Below are 26583 nucleotides of genomic sequence, written 5' to 3'. Positions count from 1 at the left end.
CACGGTTTTGAGAAAAGTCATTTTTTATCTTGATTTAGACCAAATCTTTTTACATTTAATATTGATTGAGCAATCAACGCTAAGCACTTAAAAGTGTTTGTCAATTTAAACCCACTTGATTAATTTGACAATTACACTTCTGTTCGTATTGTGGTCACCGTTTAATATCTTAATATCACCCTACGGGCTGCAATCAATTTGTTGACAATTGTCATCATCAATCGGAAGGTTGTTTGTCCAGCTGGGGAAGCCACAATTGTCGTTTCCACATCCGCGCAATTAATCTCGACAACATATGAACCTATTAGTGATTCGGTGAAGACGTTGACATTCCAGAGGCTATCAATGAGTTTACACTTTGATTAGTACATTAGAGTTGTAGTAAACCAAAACATAATTCGTTGCCGTTAAACCACTAAGGAGAATAATTGGACGATAGCTGAACGGAACCTTTTTAATTTTCACTGATTTTTTAAGAGTTTTTAAATTCACTCTCAGTCGAATTTTTACTTTTTGCTAGGATTTATCCAACTTCCAACATCTAAAATACAAATTCAACTTCTTAACTAAATCTATTTTTTGAAAACACATTGTATCGTTCACAAGAAAATGATCGGATCAATAATCACACGCTCAATTTCATGGAAACATTTATTCCCTCAAAAACTACTGAAGCTAAAGTACCTTTGAATTTGTTGTATCCAGCCGGGAATATCGAAACCATGTCTCTGTAGTCTCCAAAGTAGAGTCCTAAGCTGCTGGGAACTCTGGAATAGGATTTTTTTCTATTTCATTTTAAAACTTAAGCTAAATCTTTCGAGAACAACTCACCTGAAGCATATTGAGAACGTTTTCAAATTCTCCACTTCCAATCTGTTCGAAAAAGTAAGAAAAATCATTACTCGTCTCCAGCTTGTCGAAAAACAGCAGAATAATCTCATCCTGAGGTAGCAGCGCCAGGATATCGTCAACCATTCCGTTAAGTCCGTGAGTTGTTAGGTTTACTGTGGACAAAAAAAAAGGAAATCAATCAAAAATCGTTGTAAAAGTTTTTTTTTCTATTTTTTTTTATTGGAGGTTGATGCAAAGATTCCACATCTATATATATAAAAAGCAATTTCTGTATGTTTGTTTGTTTGTTTGTTTGTCCTCTATAGACTCAGCCGTCTTAAGAGCTAGAGGTTTGAAATTTGGCATGGATGCTCATTAGGACCAGGAAGGATGAAAAATGTTTTCAGATTTTCGGATGACCCCTTTTGAAGGGGGTCGTCCATACAACACAAATATTGTTTTCGCGATACTGACGTTACTTTTCGTCGGATTATGTTGAAAATTTGCACATGAATGTTTTGAAAGACGAGCAATCGATTTCAGGTGTCAAATTTTGTGTAAGGGGTCAGCCAAAGGGGTCGTCCATATTAACTGTTCGCTGTTTTTGCTATATTTACGTTATTATACATCGTATTCAGATGAAAATTGGTACACGATTGTTTTGAGTGACGTGCAATCAATTTGACGTATCAAATTCAGTGTAAGGGGCCGGCAAAAGGGGTCGTCCATATTAAATTTTCAGTATCTTAGTGATATTGATGTTTTTATACATCGGATTGGGATGAAAATTTGCACAAATGAGTTATTAGGGACAAACAACTGATTTCACTTATCCAAACTAAAATCAGGGGTCGGCCAAAGGGGTCGTCCATGTTAACTATTTACTGTTGATGCAATATTGTCGTTATTATACATCGGATTCAGACGAAAATTGGTACACGAGGGTTTTGAGAGATGAGCAATGGCTTTCAGGTACTCAATTCAGTTTAAGGGGCCGGCAAACGGGGTCGACCTTTCAATATTTTTGCAATATCGACGTTATTATACATCGGATTGAGATGAAAATTTCCACACGGTAGTTTTCAGGGACGGACAATCGATCTTAGATGTCAAATATTTTGCCAGGGGTCGACGAAAGTGGTTGTCCATATAAATTAATTTTTCACTATTTTTAGCAAAATTGACGTTATTATACAATGGATTGCTTTGAAAATTTGCATACGGGAGTTTTGAGGGAAGGGCAATCGATTGCAGATATCGAAGTTTATATAAGAGCCCCCGAAAGGGGTTTAGCTTTTTGGCAATAATTGCGTTGTTATGCAATGATTTAGTCGAAATTTATACACGTGGTTTTTGATTCCTGATTTAAAATTTAGTAGCAGACGACAGACGAAGTGATCGTCCAATATTTTTGCAATTATTACTTAACAATGAATCTAGAAAATGCTTGGCAATTGGCTTTCCTACAAACTGTTCATGACATATTCCAAGTTGAAAGCGAAACGGAGTTCGTATGGGATCAGCTAGTGTGTGTGTTTATAAGTTACTCATTCAAAAATCGATTTAAAATACGTTATTTGATTTTTCAATTTTTAATTTAAAATTTATAATACTATTCTTCTCTTATTTGATATTTCAATGAAAGTTTTGAATTTGAGTAAAACAATATTAACTCATTTTTTAAAGATTTTAATTTTGCACCATTTATGATGCATATTTACTCGCGACATATATTATGTACCGTAAACTGGGGGAACTTTGATCAGCGGGGTAACTTTGATCAACATGAAATTTTTGCACATAATCATTATTAACTAAGTATGAAGTTAAAATATCAGAAAACTGTTTACTACGTTTGAAAGCCTGTAAATTGAGTTTGAAATAAGCAAAGTTTGGTTTTTATTGGGAGATTTTTTATATTAGGTAAAATATAATTTTAAAATCTTAAAATATCTGGTCTTTTGAATGCTCAAAAACAAACATCTCTCCTGATCAAATTTAATCGTTTAGAAGCAAATGGATTGTTTAATGTGAAAGTTCAACTTTTTTCTTGATTTAGGTTAAGTTTAAGTGTTATTTTTATGGTCATTTGATGATAATATTTGGATATTGAAAAAAAAACAGTTATTTTCCATGAAAAAGCCTGTTTAGAAAAAAATGGCTAAAAACCCTATCAAATGGTTAAGTTTGAAGAAAAAAAGAACATGGGAACAGTACGAGGACTTAAGGAATTGCATGAAGGTAAAATTTTATTTGTTTTTGAGGCCAAACAATATTGAGAAATGTTTACAATTTTTGCCCCTAAATGTATGCAGCAACATTGTCCATCTTTCGAGTATATTTATTTTTTGAAGGAAAACGTTAAAAAATTCAATTGAGTCCAAACAAAAAATTACTGTTATCGATGTTTTGAGCCATCTGTGCTTAATGGCATCAATACAATAAATTTGAAAATGTTGAGATACGTAAAAACCATTGTTATCAAAGTTACCCCGAAACTAGAAATCCGGTTTTGTAACAAACATTTAATTATAACCAAGAATGTCGTTTGAATTTACTGCAATCAATGATCATGTTTAATACACCTCACCTCAGTAAGGGTTTTAAAGCTTTTAGGTATTACAAAAAACTAACCCCTTCCAAAATATTCAAAAATGAATGAAAAAAGTGATCAAAGTTCCCCCAGTTTACGGTATATAATGAACTTTCCATTTGCAAATCAAGACAATTTTTCATTAAGTTTTCTATTTCCTGAAGCTTAGCATTCAAAATTACTCAATATTTTGAATTTGGTCAAAGTTATGACAAATTTAGCCGAGTGTCCTCCCTCGACACCAAAGCAACATAATTTACTTTTTATCACAGTTTTTGCGTTATGACATGATACTAGATCCAAACAAAACAGAGTATAAACTTTGTGGGACCGTAATCCGGAGTAGCATTGACCACCGTAGTAAATTGGATCAACATAAACTTTTTCCACATAATCATCAATAATTAAGTCTATATATAAAATATCTCAAAACTTTATTCTAATTGAGAAAAACTTGGTTTCTTATTGAAAATTTTAAATGTAATTAAAATTGTAAATTCTAAATCTTGAAATATCTATTTATTCAAAGGCTCGCAAACAAACACCCTTCCTGATGAATTCAAAACGTTTTTTTTTTTTTTTTTTTTTTTTTTTTTTTTTTCTATTTTTCCTTTATTCATAAAAAAAATTACATTGGTTTCTTAAATTATCTAAACATTTTCACTTCTTCAAATCCGTTTTGGAATAACTATAACCATTGAATGTCAATAACAATTTTAAAGATTTACACAACAATTTTTATATTTTTTCACTATCATAACACATCAATAACTGAAATTATTTACTTCGCGAACGACCAATATAAGCTGGTGTCACTTTAGGTACTGTTGCTGTTACGGTTAATGTTCCTTTTTTCGCCTTTCGTGTACGCCGGGACGTTAGCTGCGTAGAACCATCTTCATCTGTAGCGGTTTCTGAATGAGGAGATCGATGCCGTTTTATAGCATTCTGATTTTTCGTATCTTCTTCTTCTTCATTTCTTTGCTGATCTGCAAAACCCTTGATAACCTTGGTATAACTGCTCCCTGCGTCTTCTGCATCAGTCGGCCCTCTGTCCATTCATGTTGATGTCCAGTTTTTCGTTTTATTCTGCACCTCCGGTTGAGTACTTTTGCGCTCAGGAGTTTGAACCACTCCAGAGTAGCTGACTGTAGCTTGTTGCTCTACCCTGCTAGCAGAACTAGCTGGGAGAGCCACGCGCGTGCCGTCGAGTTGGTGTACATCTCCATTCGTTTGTGTTTTTCGGTTCCTGTTTTGTGGGCAAGAAGCTTTCAGGTGACCTTCAAGCTTACAAAGAAAGCATTTTTGACGAATTCCCTCGTAGTATATTCTCCCTTTGCGATTTGAAAAAAACAAAAAAGCTGGGATCTCACTTTTTACTTCAATGTATACTCCTCTTACACCCGTAAAAAGATCGAGTTCTAGTTCCGCTGGGAATTTTTCTTTAGTCATTCTTTTTATGTTACCATACTTGCTCAGAACAGCCGTAATGTTTGCGTCAGTGATTTCTGGAGGTAAATCAAAAATTCTGACATACCTAGTGTAACAACTTGCGACGGCCATCGTTATATTGACCGTATTCCCATTCGAATAACGAAACTGCAGGTTCTCCGAGTTCTGAGCAATCGCATCCTTCATGGCATCGTGCGTTTTGAACTTTATAAACAACGATTTTTCTTCGGCAACTTTGTAAGATGACTCCATTGAAGACTTGTCTGCATCGAAGTTTTTCACGAATATAGCAGTTTCATACAAAGATGGACTCGGAGCACCATCTGGAAACTTAAATGCTATTGTGTTCTTCACAATCTCGTCGGCCATTGTAGGAAATGGCACACTACACTGCTGAAATTTTGAGGTTATAGCACTTGATCTAAACACGTCTGTCTGCTACGAAGTCTGATCGTCAACTGACGTTTAGAAGCAAACAAGTTGATTTATGTGGGAGTTTAACATTTTTTTATGATCAAATAAACTCGTTTAAGAGGGGGGGGGGGGGCTTAGGGTTCAAACACTTAAAAAAAATCGATTTTTTTTAATTTTTTTATTTTCTTATTGTAAAATATTGCAAGAATGTTGTGTCAAATTTTCAAGTCGATTGAAGCAAAACTGTAGAAATTATAGGCCTTTATCTCCTCCTATCTAAAACTGCAAGAAAGCAAGAGCAGAAACTTCAAACGCGTTTTTCTCGGAAGCACATTTTTAAAGTCCGTGGACATCGTCATTTGAAAACTACTTATCCGATTCTTTTCAAATTTGGAACATATTTTCTACATATAAAATACCAGACCCCAACGTTTTTCTTTTTTGTTTTTTTTACTTTGGGGAGATTTTACAGGTGAAAAATGGGGAAATTTTTTCGTGAATAATCGTAGTTTTTACTTCAAACAGCCACAAAAATTTCATAAAATTTTTTTTAAGTTAAATAAAAACGTTGGGGTCCAGAAAAACATCTATTAAAAATATTTTGCTCTGATTTTTTGACTTCAGATGATTCTGTGCTGAGATACAGTGTCCACCGCAAATCCTGTTTTCTAAAAGGCATCCTCGAAAGTGCTCCGTCACCGGCTCATTTTTCAATATTTTTCTACGAAAAAATTACTGAATGTTCTTTTAACAATGCTTTGTATAATGCAAAAAAATTGAATACATTTGTTTGAACGATAGCTCTAGAAAAAAATCGTGAAAATTTTGTTTTTTTTTATACCCGTTAGACCCAACCCCCCCCCCCCCTCCCCCCTTAATCCATCAAATAGAGACTAATCAATGTTATCCCAAAAAATTCTAAACAAAGACGAAATCGATTTTAAACCAAATAAAAAGTTGTCTAATAAATTTCTGCAACCATGTTTCACGTTCATAGTTTGTTTCCCGTCCAGTTTTGGTTTTAAAAATATGTAACATGCCACATTCCCCTCAACATAAAAAATAATCGAAAAATAATGAATAAAGTGATCAATCTTACCCCGGATTACTCGAACTACTGACGGGTTATGCAGAGATAATTTTTGCATTTGGAGGCAACCTTCTTTCTTTATTTAGCGTTATGATACATTGATTAATTTGCAACTTCCACAGATCGTTAGCCTCTTCAAGTACTAAACATTTTTTTTTTCATTTTTTCTCCTTATTTCACTAGGAAAATTATGAGCAAGGCTTATCAACGATAAATTTCTGGCTGGAAATCTGCCAGGTGCCTGCTAAAAAATTTACTTTGCTGTTCATTACGATTTTTCCGAAAATATATCTCCACTAAAGAGGTCCAAAAATTATGCGCACGATTTGACCGTCCATTTTTATTTATTTTATCGGTAGGCAGCTTAACTACCTTCTAGAAAAGAAGTCAGGCCTGTTTATTAGTCAGCTCGATGAATAAATCAGATAACTTACCATCTTTTATTCATAACCCCATTGAATTTTTTGGATTTTACTTGATAAAACCTCTCACATAGTTACATAATTAAATTCATACTTTATGGAATCAATCATCTTAACTTTTATTCAAATTAAAGCTCACTGTTAGATCCGTTAGGACTCCTTTGACGATTTACCATATAAAATTTGATCGAATAGTTTATATCTAAAGCTGTTTTTGGGTCTCCCACTGGGACTTTCTTCAATTTTATTCAATGCTGCCCAAATAAATTTCTGGATTTTACGCTATTTCCGAAAGCATTTAACAGACTGTCACCAAATTTTGTGCATTTATACTTAACAATACTAAGCTGCTTTACTAAAAGTTTCATCAAATTCCAGCCGTACATCCAAAAGTGATTCACAAAACACTGAGTTGCATTTTTTTGAATGCACTTCTTATTCAGTTGTTTGACCGACTGTCAAATGCCAATGAAAGAATTTGATAAATGGGAATACTTTTTTTTATTATTATTTTTTTAAATGGGAATAATTAAAGACTTAAAATCATTAGAAATTTTGATGAGGGAAACGTACGAATCGCAAATGGGGCAAATGTACAAATGAAATACAGAGTCCACCGAAGAAAATCTGAACGGACTGTTTTTTTGTCTTTTTTACAAATGCACTGGAAACATTTGCACATAAAGCTCAGTTCATTTAGAAATGACAGTTAATAATGCGGTATCTAAAAAAACCATTCGTTTGATCGAAATACTTTCTATGAAGGAAATAAAGGTCATCTTTCGATAATCTTATATATAAAAATGGAGGCATTTTCTTTGTAACAACATCACCTATGAATGGTCGGTCGGAATGAAGTGAAATTTGGTATTCGAGGGTTTTTTGGGTCAGAGATGGTTTGTATAATAGTTTTAAGAATCTCACATTTTATGAAAGGAGGGTCCCCATACAAAATTATCTCTTCACATCTTATATATAAAAATGGAGGCATTTTCTTTGTAACAACATCACCTATGAATGGTCGGTCGGAATGAAATGAAATTTGGTATTCGAGGGTTTTTTGGGTCAGAGATGGTTTGTATAATAGTTTCAAGAATCTCACTTTTGATGAAAGGGGGTTCCCCATACAAAGTTATCTCTTCTTAACATCTTCTAATATATAAAAATGGAGGCCTTTTCTTTGTAACAACATCACGTATGAATGGTCAGTCGGAGTGAAGTGAAATTTGGTATTCAAGGGTTTTTTGGGTCAGAGATGGTTTGTATAATATTTTCAAGAATCTCACTTTTTATGGAAGGTGGTCCCAATACAAATTTAACTTTATTTGTTACGATTTTCATAAGAATCTATTCGCGTGCACGGTGCAGTTATGAACGTGTAGATGAAATGAAAAATTTATTACGATTTATACTTTAAAAGGTAAAACGAAGTTTACCGGGTCAGCTAGTTCATGAAAAAAAAATTATCCTTTTTTTAAGAAATATTTCTATTTTTTCCTGGGTATCTCCCATCGGCCGGCGCACACTTTCTTCAGTCATGATATTGATCAGTTTTTCCCATTTATACTTCGACAAATTTGTATTTTGGGTGGCTGCATCCTCCTCCTTATACTTCCTCTACATTTTGGCCCAATACTTCTCTATTGAAAGAAACCGAGGGCAATTTAGTGGATTCAGCTGTTTCGATAAAACAAAACTTATTTTTTTTTTTGTGCCACTAAAAAACGTTTTCACTGGAATTAGGGCCGTGTTCCAGTAAAAAAAAATTCAGGTTAATTTTTTTTTAATATTTATTGTTATAAATTTAAAATCCTTAAGTACTAAGTTTCCAGTTGTTTTGAAGCTTTAAAAAAAATCATGAAGGATCTTGAAGGTTTCATTTAAAAAAAACATTTGTGAAAATGTATCAAATATTAAGGAATAAAAGTGAAAGAACAAGCTTGGGACTCAAAACAGATTTGTTTTCAACTCCTGTAAACTCGATATATTCAGGTTTTAGTTTAAATCTTCGGTATAAAAGTATCTACAATATGAATGACGTTTAACAACAAACCAATAAAATATATTTAAAGCTGATTTTTCTTAAAGCTGAAAATTGAGTAGGTTCTAGTTATTTTATCAACAACAAATTATCATTAATAATTTATTTCATTATTAAAATCCTTTAAAAAATATTTCAATCGTTATTCAACAAAACAACGTTAACTTGAAAATAAATTCAGATTTTATTCTCTAATAGTAGTTTTCACCTGTTTTGTGTTTTTTTCTAGGACATTTTTGAATTTTAATTCCAATTCTGAACTCTATATTTTCAGTCGGAATGAAAATTCTGAATCTTTATTAAAAACAGAAATTCCCAATAATTTTGAACCAAAAAGGGCATTTTATAACAGAATCCTTAGCCAAGATATCATTTGTTTGAATTTGAATCTTTGATCTTCTATATGAATTCTTCCTTCAATTATTTACTCGTAATTCAACAAGTGAATCCGAATGAAAATTCGGTATGATGAAATTTCAATTCTGTCTCACCATTATGAAACTATTTTCAATTTTCAATTTTGCAAAAAAGTTAAGAGTTAGAATTTCAATTTTAAATTTTAACAGTAAATTGTAATTTTGAATTTTCTCTTTCAATACTCCGGAATAATGAGTTTCGAAAAAGAAACGAAAAAAAAAATTAATTTTAGTTTCAAATGCAAAACCAAGATTCGAATCACAAAATCATGTCCCAATGATGAACCGAACTGAAAATCCAAAATAATAAACTGGTAACAGATTTCACAATCCTATCACAGGCAACAAGTTTTTATTACTGAAAAAAGTTGGAACCAGAATATGGGAAATGATATGTAGCTAAGCTTACCAGATATTTTTCCACATTTATCCGGGCAGGGCAAATTTGGACTATTTTATCTAAACCTGGCAAAACCCGGGCATTCGATTTCAAAATTTACAACCCAAAATCTAGGTAATATCCAGTCAGATTTCGGAATTATTCAAAATCTTAAGAAAAAAAACTCGAAAAATTGATACTATTTTTTTTTTAAACACATCAGCCAGTTTATTTGGATAAAATTTCGTTCAAAAAATTGTTTTGGACGCAAAATACATAATTCACATTACGCAATTTGAATTTCTCAATGATTTTGCAAATGAAGTAATAACATTCGGACAAAATCTGGGTGATCTGGCAACCTAAGCGAGTGTAACCTTTTTGAAAATTCGATATTCGGGACTAAGGACTGTACCCAAATTTCATTCAACAACTTCTTTTGTTAATAGCTATTGATAGCAATTTTTGACCACAGTCTATTAATATCGATCAACCAACAAGAAATTTTATGAAATTTTTTTGTAGAATTGTGGACCAGTGTTAAGATTTCGAAGTTTGGGCCTAAGTTCTGAGTCGAGATTCTTTCTTTTTAATTCGCTTTAGTCGTTCATCAAAATTTGATTAAGTATTTAAAATGTCTGCTGAAAAAATCTGACAATAACGGAGCAAAACCATCATGAGATGGAACTTAATGTACAATCAGTGAGTTTAGATCGTACGTTGCGAAATATACATACAAGAGTTTTTTTAAGCTCTTGAAAACCACGGAACCAATGTTTGTTTTGAAAATTCATGTTTTTTCCGAAGGAGCAGAGTCTTGGCAAATCATTATATGTTTTACAAAACAATCAGCAAATACATACAGTTGCATTCAAAAAAGAATGAAATCGCGTAAAATAGCGCACCCACTTCCAACTTGGACGAGCTGCCATTTCTCTCTCGGTTGATATTTTTTCATGAAAATTTCACACAATTTAGTTCAACTATCCAACTAACACTCTGATAAATAATGGTGTCGGGTTGAAAATCAGGTTCATTATCGCCCAGCAGACGATTTCATTATTTTTTTGCACGGATGTTTGTATGGAAAACATTGTTATCCATGTATTCTTGGTTTTATTTTTAACAAAATCAAAATTTATCACAAAGAATGTTGTTTATTGACAAAAACTTCATTCGTGCATGGTTTCGGAAAAGAAAATGTTTCAACAGAGTTCAAAATAAGAAGAGCAGAGTATCTTTTTTCTGGGACAGGCTTCCCAAAAGTACTGCATTGCGATGACAGCTTTTTCTTCGCCGAACAAACTGTCTCGGTTTGCCTTTCCACTCGGTTCGCTGCTGTACCGTCGGTGACGAATAAAAGCTTCCCAGATGTGGGGTCAAATTGCGCTTAGATAGCATTTGAGCATTTTTATACTGCTATCAATTCGTCATTCGATTATCTTCGAGTTTTTTTTTGAAGGGAGTCAAAAATCTAAAGAATAAAATGCTGTTCTTGGTTTTCTGGAAAACAACTGCGAAATTTTCAAAAAAAAATGAAAAGTTTAAAGGTCGTACTTTTACCCCACTTCGCCAAACTACTGAGCGGATTTCTATCAATATCATAATTTTTGAAAAGTTTAAATAGCTGTTGCTATCAAGTTTGTATACGTTTGTTGTTATCAAGTCTCTATACTTTTGGTGGCATCGGCAAATTTATGCTTAACACAAAATTGTCCGATAATAATGTTAGTTTTTAACAGTAACCCGATTTACTGAAAAAAATGGCTTAGAAAGCTCTTTGCAGCTGTTATTCCATTTTTGGCCACTCAAAGCCAAACTAAGTTGTAAGGTGAACTTTGTTTCACTGTTCAAAGGAATTTTATGTGTTTCCTATGGTGATATAACACCAAAGAAGTCACTTTTGTATCCCAGAACTTAAATTATCGGAACGCAACGGCACTAACAACCATTGGAAAAATAATCCTCTATTTCAAACAGTCACTCCGTGAGCATCTCCAAGATGTAATTTTTTTAGGAAAAATGACGAAACAGCAGGTTTCTGCACAGAAGAAGCTGTTTTTAGATATTGCATAAAATCTGTCGTGCAAAGTTGGGTAATGCACGATTGAATGAATATGAGTTTGAAATTTACTTCATTAAATGTGCTGTACGGGAAAAAAAATTCTGTACAGCACTAGTTATAACACCAAAGGATCATCACGGACACTTTCAATGGCAGCAAAACAACTTAATTTTGTGCATCAAACCATCATCTTTAAAAATCAATTAATGAGTTTCTTTTACAAATAATTTTCAATTTAAGACTATGAGTCCTCAAAATAATGCCAAAACATTTTCCACGCTTCGATTGTTTTAATTTCTCAATTTTCTTTCATATCACAACCAAACTTTCAAGGATGATTTTCTATGCAATTTTTTATAATCATGCCAAATTTGTATCAATATGATCGAATATTTTACTTAAATCTGCCATTAAAAAATCAGAAATAGTTCAAGAAATATTTTTGTACCATAAAATTTTTAATAGAAAAAATCTGCGATTTTTAACCTGATGTTTATTCCGTAAATTACTTAAAATTTCTTTAAATCTAGTTTTTTATCTTCAAAAATCAATTTTCATCTGTAATAGTTCAAAATATGTCATTGATTTTCCATAAACTCACTATAAATTGAAAAACTTCTATCTCTTCTACAGACAAAAGCATTCAACCCCCATTATAACCATTCCCGAAATACTCACAGCTGCGAATGGAATCGTCCGGTTCCGCAAAGATGTCATCAACCTGAAACCGCTCGGTGAGTTCCTTCCAGACCACCTCGACGCTGAACCCGATTCCGTCCAGATAGCGCCGAAAATCTCGCACCTCGTTCAGCTTCATAATTTCCACCTTTATTTGCGAATAGTCTTCGCTGCTAACGTAATCGAAGGCACTTTCCACCTCAGGATCGTAGTGATAGTAGTACTGCATCAGCGAGTGCACATCGTCGAACGGAACCAGATCGATAAAGTCCATTATGTCCTGCTGCAGCTGATGCGAGGGCTGTTCCTGGATGTGCCGCTGCACCGGAAACGGAATTACCCCCGGCGGCAGCAGCTGGTCCGCAAATATTTGCGACGACATCGAAAGAATCGTCCCGAACAGAGCTAGGAGCGTTGTCGTTGTCGCGGGCAATCCCATTCGAATCTTTGGCCGCGTTGGCTGGATTGTCGCTAACGAATGGCGGAACGTGCCTTTCTTCATGATTAGTTCGGGTAATTAATTTGCATAGACACTTTGTTTCTTGCACCTTTGCCGCTGCTCGATGGAAACTGGATTAGGTACGGAGATTCGGTGGTGCATTAAATTGAAGCTACGATAAAAAGTTGAAAAATTGCACTGTGGTTCAATATTTTAGGATCAGTTATATGTATAACTATATAATAGTTATATGTAAACCTCATTAAATAAACTAAGAGTAAGTCATAACACTTTAAGAGATGGACCAAATTATTCGATTGCCTACCAGTTAATACCATGACAACCATTCAACTTTTTAAACTTTAAGGCTTTAAATATTATTTACTAGCGTATTTTACCCGGCCTTGCTCGGGTTCACAAAAAAAATAAATCAAAATGAGTCGTTTGATTTTTCGAAATGTTGGAAGCTTTATATTCATCATTTTAAGAAGTTTGGCTCAGGTTTGGCCACGTATGTTTTGTAAGTCTTTTGAAAGTTTTTATTGAGATTATTCACTGCGTTTATTGATTTTTTTTTGAAGAAACATATAGTTTTGAGGATTATCAATAGCATTTCAAAATAATTTTCTTTCCCTTTCCCTATCACGAAAAACTTTTTTTTAACCCACCTTTTTTCTAAGTAGCTCGAATAGATTTGGTCTTTAATTTTTTAAATGCAAATGATAAAATAATTTTCTATCTTTCCCATCCTCCATTCGATGAAAATCTCTTTTGGAGATTAACCCACTTTTCAAGATGGATGATCTACTTGTACAATGGTATATTAAAGTTTTATTCACTTCAAAATTTCCAGAAAACACTTCCGAACCTTGTTGAACTATGTTTAAGACTCATTTTGCATGTTTTTAATTGTATGTGTGCTTTTTTCGCTTTTTAATTGAACACTGTTTTATGATTAGTTTTTCTTAAATGTAGAAAGTTTTACTAAAAGTTTCTTGAAGTTATCAAAAATAAATCATCTCTGAACCGAAATTACCATTTAAATGTTATGGAAATGGTCTTATTTGAGTTCTATTTAAGTTTTTTTTTTATCCTCGGACACAATCATTCTATTAATTATTTTGAAGAGTGATCAATGTTAAAATTCTTTGATATCATTTGTTTGAACTCGCATTACCAAACGATTTTTTTTTCCAAACTGGATGGTAGAATTGAACACATTGATGGCCAAAAATAAATCAAAAGTTAAAATTGTATAGAATTGTATAAATCTTAAAACCTCAGATTTAATTATCTAATAAAATTTCTACTCCCCCGTTAAAATTTCCCAGCGGCTATCAAAGCATTGGAATTGCAGCCTTCAACGTATAACTCTGAATCTTATTAATTTTTCTTTCTTTCTAAGGAATCCTAAAAATATGAAAATGGTTGGTTCTCAAAAGCTGGGATCTATGAAAACGCTGTTCATTAGTTTTTCAGCCTCTAGTCCAAATATTTATTCACTGTTCACTTTTCAATTCACTGTGTATCCTTGTAGACTCTCAAAGCCCCCGGGCGGTGGTAGGGAACACTTAAAAAGCACTGAAATTCTAGTCAATATATTCCTAAAAGGGTAATTGTATTTTTCAATCCATAATTAAGGCTCATTATTGCAATCAAATACCTCGTACCAGTACCACGTGCGTAGAACAGTAGAAGGAAAAAAATCCGCCAAAAACTTCGCTATGAATATCTAAATCGCTAGCAGGCTTTGATTTGCTATCCAGTACACGTGAACTCTGGATGGTCGTTTCTAATGCCCAGCCCATGGTGATGGTGAAAACCCCGCCAAAGGAAACGAAAAACGGTTGGCAAAATGGGTGCCATGACTTTTGATTCGTGTGAATAAAAACGAAAGTTGTATGGGAGGGTCCCTTTTCTTAGGTGGGAGGGGCTCAAAACTATTACTAAAACCTTACCATGGTCCAAACACATAACTGTACCAAATTTCAGGCTGATCGGTTAAGCGGTGTGGATTTGTATAAGGTGCATACAAACAAACATATATAGTCCAACTCATCTTTATATATTAGATTCACGCAGATGTGATCATTGCACACTTTCTAATATATGTACATATGACAAAATATAAATAAAACTATTTATACATTCAATATAATTCCTGCAGAAGAAGTATATACAAGGTCCGGCAATTGAACTGCTACACTAACTGCAACAGTAATTATTTCGTTGCACACGAAACAGTATTGAACGACCTCTCGTCGCTTTGTTTACATTAAGTCTTAGCTGTCATTGGATGTAAGTGTTACTTTTATAATCAGGTGTTATCCGGAAAAAGGATCTCGAACAGAAACGTAGCGCTTGTTCCTAGTTGGCAAACGGCAGAAGGACATAGTTCGTGTGCAGAAGTTTTGTATACCGGACAGTTAAAAGATTCCTGGAGACCGGAAGTGCCAAAAAGCGGTATGGTGGAGGACGCCGACCTACTGTGCTGACACCTGCCATGGCGAAGATCGTCAAGAAGTGCCTTGAGAGAAATCCTCGTCATAGTGCCATTAAATTGGCAGAGGATCTCAACATATCGGATCGAAGTCTCCGTCAGATCCTGAAAGATAAACTTCAGACCAAGCCCTACAAGATCCAAAAGATTCAAGACCTTACGGTGAAGCAGAAACAAAAACGGGTAGAATAGCAAAGGCGCTGCAGAAGAGGGCCGCGGAAGGAAGGTTGGAGAATATCGTGTTCACCGACGAGAAACTCTTCACCGTACAGCAGTTCGTGAATAAATAGAACGACAGATTTTGGTTGCCAGACAAATCACGAAGCCATGCCGACTTGCTGACGGCCACCCGGCGACAGGAACCAGCATCGGTGATGGTTTGGGCCGGAATCACCGGTGATGGCCGGACTCCGCTGGTTTTTGTTCCTGAAGGAGTGAAGATCAACCAAAATACATATCGGGAACTAGTTCTACAGAATGTCGTCAAACCGTGGGCACGTCGACATTTGGGTTCCAGGGATTGGGTTTTCCAACAGGATTCGGCGCCGGCTCACAAAGCGAAGAAACCCGAACTTTGGATTGCGCAACATTCTCCAGGGTTCATTTAGAGCTCCAAGTGGCCGGCGAGTTCGACAGATCTGAACCGTATGGACTTCGCTGATTGGAGTATGTTGGAGGCCGAAGTCTGCTCTAAGAAACATGAAGGTGGGAGGTCCTGAAGCGACATCTCGTGGTAGCCTGGGATAAAATACCACAAGAACATCTGCAGGCATTCTTCAACCGTATGCGGCGAGTGGTTAAACTCAAGAGCGAACAAGTCGTATTTTACCAGTGAATTTTGAAAAAGTAATGTGTTTTCAAGAGAAATTGAATGAATTTGAAATAAAAAGTTGATGTTTTGATCAATTTATATGTTTGTTTCAATGTTGCAAACTTCTTTTGACGAAAACTGCGTTGTAAACAAGGGAATATGTATATTCAACTTGTTACTTACAGAAATAAAAGCATACCTTACATTCCTCTTTTAAAGAGGAAGTTATTATTGTATTTATTTTCAAAAGAAAACTAGTAAAACATTGACGTCATTCAGCACAGTATGGTCCACCGGCTCTTATGAAACCATACCGGACCTAAATAATGTAAAAGAGAGATGTGATTCTAAAGCTTGCTTCATTTAGAATTGAAACAAACTTTTGCTCAAATTGTGGCGCTTCTGGTGGACGGATTTGGAAGTTCTTGGCGCCCACGTGTTTTGGCCAGATTGGGCAAGCTACCATTTCATCAAAATCGTTCAAGAATGGTACGCAGAGAAAGGAGTTTGTTCCAGTTTGTTCCAAAAATCTTAACCCACCCAAACTGCCCCCAGTTATGCCCTATTAAGAAACACTGATCAATCAAGAAGAGGAAACCCAAAACAAAGATAAAGGTTTCGAAACCATAACAAATAATTTTATCCGTATTTTTTATTAAAAGTATGAAGAAAACGCTACATTTGTAAAGATAAAGATCTTGAATTCAATAATAAATAACTGAAATACTGAAATTTTTGTCCAAATTCTATCTGAAGCAAGCTTTACTTTGCTTCCTCAATCAAAACTTTAATAATAAAACTGTACGAACATCTCAAGAAACTTAACGTCTTCAGAAGTAAAGCGTGACAAAAGCGGTACATCTTGTCGGCATCACTATGGGCTCTTGGAAGTAGACGACAAGGAATCGTTTTCGAAACCGTGTGCAACCAGGTGTGGGACTTTTTTCAAAGTATCCTTTCTGTCGTGATCTCCTTATCTCAATTCAGAGTCATTCAGACGTCACTCAAAAGAATAGATCAATGAATGGCTTTGTGTTGTTTGTGTTGCCTATTGTTGCCAAAATAACAAACGTTGCCTTAGAAATTCATTTAAATTTTATATATCTTCAGTGATGCCGAGTGCAACTATTATTTATGTTAAATTGTATTTATCTTCTGATTTCCCTAAATACCATATGTACATCCCTTCCCACTTCTTTTCTGAAATAAACATTCTATTTATTGACTTGTGTTTCTTTTTAAATAAGATTTTATTTGCCAAACTTGATTCATCTTTATTCTCCATTCAATTGCAAGCAAAAGCTGTTGTTCATTTTGCCAAATATCGTTTCACTTTACTATACAAACTATTCATAGCAAAGACTTTTTTTTAAATCTATAAAATTTTATTTATTTTCTGCTTATCCTTCATCTCATCTCTTCATTTTTTCTCACCTGTATTCTCAATGGAAACTTTAATTTACCGACTTATGTTTTTCTCAAGAACAAACTTTATGTTAATTTAATTTATCGGCCTTATCGGTGAAAAATGATGTTAAAATAATATGTTCATGAGATATATATAATCAGTAGGTAAATCTGTTTGTTAGGTACGAGTAAAGAATATGACACATCTATGTGGGTGAGAAGAAATGTTTTAGATTTTTCCCCCTTCAAGTTGTCTTTCTCGTGGGATGTCTAGCGCCAGAGTTGGCCAAACTCACGATGTTTGAGACTTTGTCAGGAATACACTTTTAGGATGTAGGATAGTTCTCTAGAAAATAATGAGGAAGAAAAAGCAACATTCAAAACCAGCGCCTATCCAGATACTAATGCCATATTCGTTTTCATCCTGGTGATGCACCGGTAGTTTTTATATGAAGATGACAGCAGTTGGTGCACAACCATCTTTCCACCAGATGAAAACGAATATGGCATAAGTTATTTTAACAGAATCGAAATCCTCATTTTCAATGACACTTCATAAAATCCACGCTTATCGTTAAAAGCTTCCATCAAATGCAGTTTTCTCCATTCGACTCGATAATTAAAGAGGTTTTTCGGAAATTTTGTTCAAGAAAAATTATTGGTAATCATTTGATAAAAATACATCGTATAGGATTTTTGTAGTGACACATTTTTAAAGTTATTTCGTGTTCAGATAAGGCGGCTTACACCAATTTTTTTCTTTCATTAAAATCTTACCAAGCTCACAACCGTTTAAAAGACTGTTTTTAATTGATCTTGATAACCGGTAGCCTTTCCTTTTCGTCTAGTTTATTTACTAGAGACTTATTCAACTCTGATACTTAAATTGCTCTTTTGAAAAACACGGCACTAATAGTCCTTTAATTGAACCATAATTTTTTTTAGGAAGAAGACTTATTTAAGAATTTAATGAAAATGCGTAAAAGATTAGGACCGTTTTTTCCAAATCTTATAATCTCGTTTGTTACTTTCTTGATTAATTTCATTTGTGCTTTTGTTTGCAAGGGTTTTTTTCAGTTTTAATCATTAACAGGTTATCTAATTTTGTCGAATTTACAAAAGAAGCAAAAGAAACCTCAGACAGCTTCTGCAGTCCTTTGTAGGGAAGTCATTTTAAATAAAATATCAAAAACATGTTTAATACATTTTAAAGCCATGTCTTTAAAACGAGGCCAAGATCAGTGAGATTAGCATATGGCAAACCAATTCCAATATAGAAATCATGAAACTAACGAATTATTATGAGCATGGTGGATGAAGAATGAATTAACATTCAGGGATGGTTCTGTCTGAGTGAGGTGAATTTTCAAAATAAATATCTATTTCTTCCCTTGATTTGTAAAGGTCGGACTACAATTTATTTGGCAGAACCATCAGACTATTGTTTTTGTTCATTAAGATTTTTGTATTATTGAATATATTGTATATGTTTTTTTAATTTTTATAATGGATTAGGATTCATTAAAAGGATTATACTGCAATTGTTCCAACGAAAGATTTGTTGATTGACATTTTAAATTAAAGCATCAAGGATTTTTCAAAATAAATGAATCAAATCAATTGAATTTAAATGTTGTTTCCACGATATCACATTTATAAATTGGTTTTTTCTTCCCTCTAATCGTTGCTCTTAGAAAGCTTGCTTCGATTACGATTTTTAAAACGGATAGTTTGAAAGCTCTTAAAAATAAGCGCTTTTTGGAATCGGTTTCAATATGCAGCGTAGGGAACAAGAAACTCTATTGCAGGTTGTTACAAAATACAACAATAGTTAGATTTCAGAATTTGTTAAACATTGCTGATACCTGTTGAAAATAAAAATCTCATCGTTTACAGGAATGGCCTCAGCAGGAGAAAATAGGAGTTTCAGTAGGAAACTTAGGAATTTTAGGAGAATAGGAGCATAGGCTGTAGTGGCCACGTCGCTTACCAAGGTGACAGTCCATGCCACATTACCTTGACCCCCAAACACTCAGCGTGAGATTTGTGGAGGGATGGCGTACAGCCGGTCTCCGCAAAACAAATCATCACAGGTGCTGCACTTCCCTTCCTTCTATCGACTACATGGACTTGGCCGGCGTCGTTATTGGTTCATATTGAATAGTGAGATTCTCAAAACTGTACAGTGAGATTGTGATGCTTGTACCCAGCACCTTTCATTTGGTTCATTGTGCAATGTTGATTATCTCGAACCAATCACGGAGTGCAACCATTATGCCATTGGCCAGGAGGGGCCGTAGGTGGACCGTAGTTGATAGCAAGCTCAAGCTCAAGCTTATCGGTGAAAAATGATGTCCTTTTTAGAAGGGACATCTAAAGATTATGATTTTTTTTAATAGATGAATAGAAGGTTAGATGAAATGAATGATGGTGAAAATGAGTGGGTAGAACTTATTTAGAAGCTTTATTATGACATCATTATATCATTATATCATTATCATTATCATCAAATTTTTGTTCCGCACGGGCAAACTACTATGTAGTGGTAGATACAGATAGAGTTGCATCTACCACTACCAATGAGGTACACTTTTACTAAGGTGGCGCAAAGGAACGCACACTATTGCACGTCAGAGAGAAAAAAGAAATATAAACATAAACAAGCCCTAAGTCGCGACGCGTCGTTGTCAGGGAGCTTCATTTATCCTAGGCAAAATGCGTCGCGAAAATGGTCAGTAGTGACGTCACTTCTGTCATGGTAAATATGTTTACGAAGAAAAAACTTTACTTTTACTTTTGCAACGTTTCTTTCTCATCACCTCTCTTTCCACCACATTGTACCACCACCACACATTAGTAGGCCAAGCGTGGTTCGCCCCACAAGTAGGAAAACTTGCAGTGCGAAAACATAAAAACAAAATTTTATTTTTCAAATTTCCTTTATCTCAATTTGACATTCCCAATCTGGGCTTTTCTGGTCGCTCTGTCTTTGTTTACCAGAGCCGGAACAATCTGAAAGTATTCTTAGCAAAAACTTTCTCAAACAGATCCAAGATATTCAACCAATCAAAGCAAACAATTAGAGCAAGTTCACTGGTATTGGGAAAAAGTGGTAGAAATTTTGAAATTTTGAAAATTGTACCATGCAAAAATGTTTTCAAGATCTTTGGGCGTTGTATTTATTTACAGCACTGTTTTATTTCAGCCATATGTGATAGAAATTTTGCTTTTTTGCATCACAGCATGCGAAACTACAACAAGTGTTGTTAAAAAACTTGAAAAAACTTGATCTTGAAAATGTTTTTGCATGGCAAAATTTTCAAAATGTGCTAAAAGTGACAAATTTTCTACCTTTTTTCCCAACACCAGTGAATTTGCTCTTAGCAGCAACAGTAGCTTTAAAAACTGCGTTTCCTAAGCAAATCCATCTTTTTCCACCGGAAGGCCAAATTAAAACAAACAATTAGCAGCAGCATTCTTAAAATCTGCGCTCCGTAAGACAATCCGGATTTTTTCACCGGAAAGCTACATCAAGACAAACAATCATCAGCAACAGCCTTAAAATCTGCGCTCCGTGAGCCAAACCGGAATATTCACCGGAAAGCTAAATCAAAACAAACAATCAGCAGCAACAGCCGTAAAATCTGCGCTCCCACCGGAAGGACAAATCAAAACATTAAGCAGTAAATAGCAGCCTTAAAATCAGCGCTGCCTATCTCAATCCGTCTTTTTCCACCGGCAGCCAAATCAAAACATACAATCAGCAGCAGCAGCAGCCTTAAAAATTTGACGTTGTCGTGAATTTACGAATCTCAATTCAGAGATTCAATCAGTCACGACTGTCATTCACAAGAGTAAATTAATAACTGACTTTGTTTTGTTTGTTTCGCCTAGCGTTTCATAAATAACAGACGTTGCTATCGAATTTTATTTTATACTAGCTGACCCGATGTACTTTGCTACACCTTCTAAAAATCAATAAACTGATAATAAGAAGATTAGATTCTCTTGAATATATAAAATAATCCTTTCATGCAAAATATGGTTTCTTTAGCTTGAAAAGTTTTAAAAACTAGTCGATAAAACCTCCCCAATTCCCGGCTCTGTACTGTATGGAATCTTCCCTTTAAAAAAATAGAAACTTTTTCGTACTCAAATACGTTGGATCAGTTCTCAAGTTATATGATCAACACTTAGGCACAAAACTGCCAGCTCAGAGCCGGTGTAGGAATATTGCAAAAAAAAAAATCGTGTTTTTTTAAATAAATACATTCCTTCTTGAAAAATGGGAGAAAATAATTGTTTTTATTGGATATTGTTTGTTCTTCCAGCCAGTATTCAATATTTAATTTTGAATTGAAATATAAATTTTTACTAAATACAGCCGGTTGTTTTTAAAAGAAATAGCTGGTTTCCAGCAATCTAGATTGGTGATTTCCAGCAATTTTAAAAGCTGGAAACCAACATTTACGTTTGCTGTTTTGCAAATTCGGCTGGAAAGTCAGCGGACCAAAAACCAACAAAATTTTGCTGATTGTCAGCAAAAAAACTTGCTGCGTCTTTTAAGTTTTCGGTTTACTGAAATTCAACAAATAAAGGAAAGGAAATAAACAAACAGTCTTATTAAATCCATAAACTAATATAAAAAATGTTTTCGATTTAATTTCTTTATTTTGGCACTTGGAGCTGATACATCTCGTGGGGAGGAAAAAAAAAGTTCCTATAATCATAGTTAACCCTTCGTTTCATAAAGTAATAAATTTGCAACAATTAATGTATGGATAAGTGAAAAATCGTGTTGTATTTTAATTTTTTTTCTTGATATTCATCATTTTCAACTGTTTAAAATCATTTTTAAGAAAAATTAAAAAAAATCATGAAATGAAGGGTTAAGGTGTCAGAATTTTTCCAGCAAGAATCCGAGCCGGACAAATCCAGGCAATTAAAAAAACCTGATAAATATCTGCATTTTATCTCAAAATTGTTTTCAAAAATCCGGGCAATATCCAGGCGAATTTAGTTAAAACTCAGAATCTACTCAACTTAAACTTAGAAAAAATGTATTCATCAAACTTATCGACTAATTTTAAATCTACATTCGGCTTCTAATAAACTTTTCATGATTATTTTTATAAAAAAAAAATTGCTTGGAAAAATGTCTCTGTATTGTATGGAATCTCTTCTTAAAAAAAGAGAAATATTTTTCGTACTGAAATACGTTGAATAAGTACTCAAGTTATACAAAACTGTGCCAAAATCCTTTTCCTTTCTTTAATTCCCCACTCTTTTCTGTTAATTTTGGTAAAATTTATTTGATGAGCTCTCGAATTTATCAAATCAAACGTATGACACCTCTCTTCTCTTTTTTATCACTTGAGGGGAATCAAACAATCTTAGAAGTATTTCTAGTATTTAAATAGTTTTCCCAATTTTTTACCATCTGCTAGATTAGCACTCGGATTATTGAAGAAAAAAAAACTTGTATGGGAGCTCCCTTGCCTCCTTTCGAAAGGAGGAAGAAGCCTCTAAGAATAAAGGAAAAAAAATCTACTCAAATTACCGCTGCTATTTTCTATGAATAATAAATTCTCGAGTGATCCAAAATATTGTATAAAAAGCTCCCTCGTCCTTCCCCTCTTCCCGTTGAAGAGAGGGAGGGGTCTTAAATTAAATATAAGCGATTTTAGATTCATTTAATGACTAGTTATCGAATAATGCAATAAATTGTATGTAAGACCCCCTTCCCCCCCCCCCTCCTTTGTATCTCTCCAATCGAAAAGGATGGAGTCCCAAATAATCATAGAAACGTTTCTTGTATCCAAATAGCCATCCATTTCAAATATGGTTCCATTTGCTTGATAAGTTCTCGAATTTTGCAACAAAAAAGGTATGGGAGGTTCCTCCCCCTTTTCTCTCTCCACACTGTCTCAAACTATGTTTCCTACCCATACACTCTCGCATGCCAATTTTAGTTCAATTTGCTTGATTATTTCTCGAACTGTGCGAAAAATTGTATGGAAGCCCCCCGCCCCGCTTCCTATTCCCCATTGGGAAAAGGAAGGGCACCAATCCGTTCTAGGAACATCTTCTATACATATAAAAAGCAATTTATGTATATTTGTTTGTTTGTTTGTTTGTTTGTTTGTCCTCTATAGACTCAGTCGTCTTAAGAGCTAGAGATCTGAAATTTGGCATGGATGCTCATTAGGAACAGGAATGATGAAAAATGTTTTCAGATTTTCGGATGACCCCATACAAGACAAATATTGTTTTCGCGATATTGACGTTATTTTTCGTCGGATCGTGTTTAAAATTTGCTCATGAGTGTTTTGAAAGACAAGCAATCGATTTCAGGTGTCAAATTTTGTGTAAGGGGTCAGCCAAAGGGGACGTTCATATGATTTGTTCGCTGTTTTTGCGATTTTGACATTATTATACATCATATTCAGATGAAAATTGGTATACGATAGTTTTGAGTGACGTGCAATCGATTCGAGTTATCAAATTTAGTGTAAGGGGCCGGCAAAAGGGGTCGTCCATATTAACTTTTCAATTTCTTAGTTATATTGTCGTTTTTATACATATACATACATTGGGATGAAAACTTGCACTTAGGAGTTATTAGGGACAAACAATTCATTTCACTTCTCAAAATTAAAGTCAGGGGTCGGCCAAAGAGGTCGTCCATATTAACTATTCACTGTTAATGCGATATTTTCGTTATTATACATCGGATTCAGATGAAAATTGATACACGAGAGTTTTGAGGGACGGCAATCGATTTCAGGTATTTAATTCAGTGTAAGGGGCCGGCAAAGGGGATCGTCCATATTAACCTTTCAATATTTTTGCAATATCGTCGTTATCATACATCGGATTAGGATGAAAATTTACCCACGGGAGTTTTGAAAGAAGGGCAATCGATTTCCGATATCAAAGATGGTAGATAAGGCCACCAAAAGGGGTTTAACTTTTTGGGAATAATTGCGTTGTTATTCAACGATCGAGTCGAAATTTATACACGGGGGTTTTTTGGCACGTTCAATAGTTTCCTGATTTCAAATTTAGTAGCAGACGATAGAAAAAGTGATCGTCCAATATTTTTGCAATTATTAATAAACAATGAATTTGGAAGTGCATCTGGAAAATACTTGACAATTGGCGTATTCATACAAACTGTTTATGACATATTCCAAGTTAAAAGCGAAACGGAGTTCGTATGGGATCAGCTAGTTTTTTATAATCAAATACACTCCCATACCAAATTTGGTTCCATTTGCTTGATCGGTTCTTGAGTTATTCAGACATGATTCTTTCGTTTGAGAGACCCCCTCCCCCCTTCCAGAGAGTGGGAGGGGTCTCATACTATTATAGAAACCTTCCTCGGTCCCCAAAGACCTCTTCTGCCAAGTTTATCGCAAATCGGTCCAGTAGTTTCCGAGTCTATAGGGTACAGACAGACAGAAATTCATTTTTATAGATATCTTCACTGATGCCGAATACAACTATTATTTTTATTGAATTTAATTTATCTTCTGCCTATTCATCATCTCATCTCTACACTTTCCAAATCCAATCCATTTCCTATCGCCGAAATTATCCGTATACTTTTTTCCTATTCCATGAAGGCAGCATCACAAATGATTGAGTTAAAGTACAGATATTGATGTAAATAAATACCACACCTCGAAACTCGGTAAAACAAATTTTCATTCAAAACATTCTAAGAAATTTAAGATTCAATTTACTGATAATGCCGATTAACAAATTCTCAAATATTACTAACGGTTGATGAACTCTTCAAAAAAATGGGTTCCCAAAGTTTTGAAGAAATGCCTCTCAAAGTGCGTTGACCTCAGATGAATTAACCCATTTCAAAATATGGCAGAGTTAAATAAAACAGGAAAATATTTTTTATTGGTACGTTGATAATCGAATCGCAAAATTCACGATCGACACAAAAATTTTAAGCATAATGTCATCTGGTAAGCTAAAGAACAGTTGTCCCCTCCAAGATTTTTGTTTTGAAATCAATTGTTTTTTGTTCACTCTATTTCCATGTTCTAATCGAGTCCACTTGTATCATTCTATGTTGAATTCACTTTTCAGAAAATGTAGGTTTTCCACCTAGTCATTTTCCCATCAACACAATCGCCACACCACAAAATATTGCGGCACTTTTCCGAACTTCCACCATCTCTAGTCTCATTCACCCTTCGGCATCAAACAATTTCGGCAATTGCATCGATTGTTTCTCACTCCCACAAAACGGAACCAAAAATGCCCCCAAAAATCGCCAACGGTAACCCGCGAAACAAGATTACCGATTCCCCGGAACGCACGTTACTTGCCGCGAGCGATATCATGAATGAACTGAAATTCTCCCTAAGGTCCAAAACTAATTTGAAACTACTACCACAACTGGAGCCGCCTCCTCTCAAACGACCGTCAGGACGACGCAAGCCAAATCAAGAATGGAAGGGACCAGTTCCGTTCTGTTTTGTAGCATCTCTGAAGTGCGTTGTCGTTGATTGAATTTAAATTGACCCCCGACGACGACGACGACAGACATTCGGTGGCCCACGACATCATCCATCTGCTAACTACGGTATTAGCTGATCCAACCAAGGGAACAAACTAAGTCCATTCCGTTCCAATGTACCACGACCAGAGATGGGGCTTAACTTTGTAAATAAGTCGTAACTGAAAGCGACTTTCGATTGGAGCTCGGTCTGGTGAATGAGAGCAACCCGGCCTCCCTCTCGCCGATTCCGCCTTTAACTAACTGCCGGTGAAGAGTCCGAGAAACGCAGAAACGTCCTAGCAGCGCAAAGTAGTTGGTTGTGCTCGTAACTTTATCCACCGAAAGCGAGTGATGATTTGATTATCCAATTGATGAGAACGGTAGCAATTTGGGGGAGTACGTATAACTATAGTTGGTCCGTTTTGTGTGCCGCGCCAAGTGTATGTAAATAGCGGGAATTTGCTTTCCGCTGTTGAGCGGCATAAAAATAAAGATTGTCTTCGGCATAAAAATAAAGATTG

General features: G+C 34.8%; 1 protein-coding gene across 9 annotated transcripts; it reads right to left on the bottom strand.

Annotated features, from left to right (window-relative positions):
• LOC129756168 (protein G12-like) lies at nt 1-26115 on the bottom strand. Of its 9 annotated transcripts, none has more exons than XM_055752957.1 (5): nt 25881-26115; nt 12382-12992; nt 832-1004; nt 685-767; nt 1-339 (listed from the first exon to the last, which is right to left on the bottom strand). In XM_055752957.1, the coding sequence occupies exons 2-5, from the start codon at nt 12881-12883 to the stop codon at nt 162-164; spliced, it is 936 nt and encodes a 311-aa protein (XP_055608932.1). In that variant the 5' UTR covers nt 12884-12992; nt 25881-26115; the 3' UTR covers nt 1-161. The 9 variants fall into 9 exon arrangements, with proteins under 9 accessions (XP_055608932.1, XP_055608931.1, XP_055608930.1 ...); XM_055752956.1 differs by having other exon boundaries at nt 25955-26115; XM_055752955.1 differs by having other exon boundaries at nt 25798-25903.
• Between the last annotated feature and the right edge of the window lie 468 nt (nt 26116-26583).

Source organism: Uranotaenia lowii, chromosome 3 (genome assembly GCF_029784155.1).
Source record: "Uranotaenia lowii strain MFRU-FL chromosome 3, ASM2978415v1, whole genome shotgun sequence".
Taxonomy (NCBI): Eukaryota; Metazoa; Arthropoda; class Insecta; order Diptera; family Culicidae; genus Uranotaenia; species Uranotaenia lowii.
This window is presented reverse-complemented; position numbering and strand designations above follow the sequence as displayed.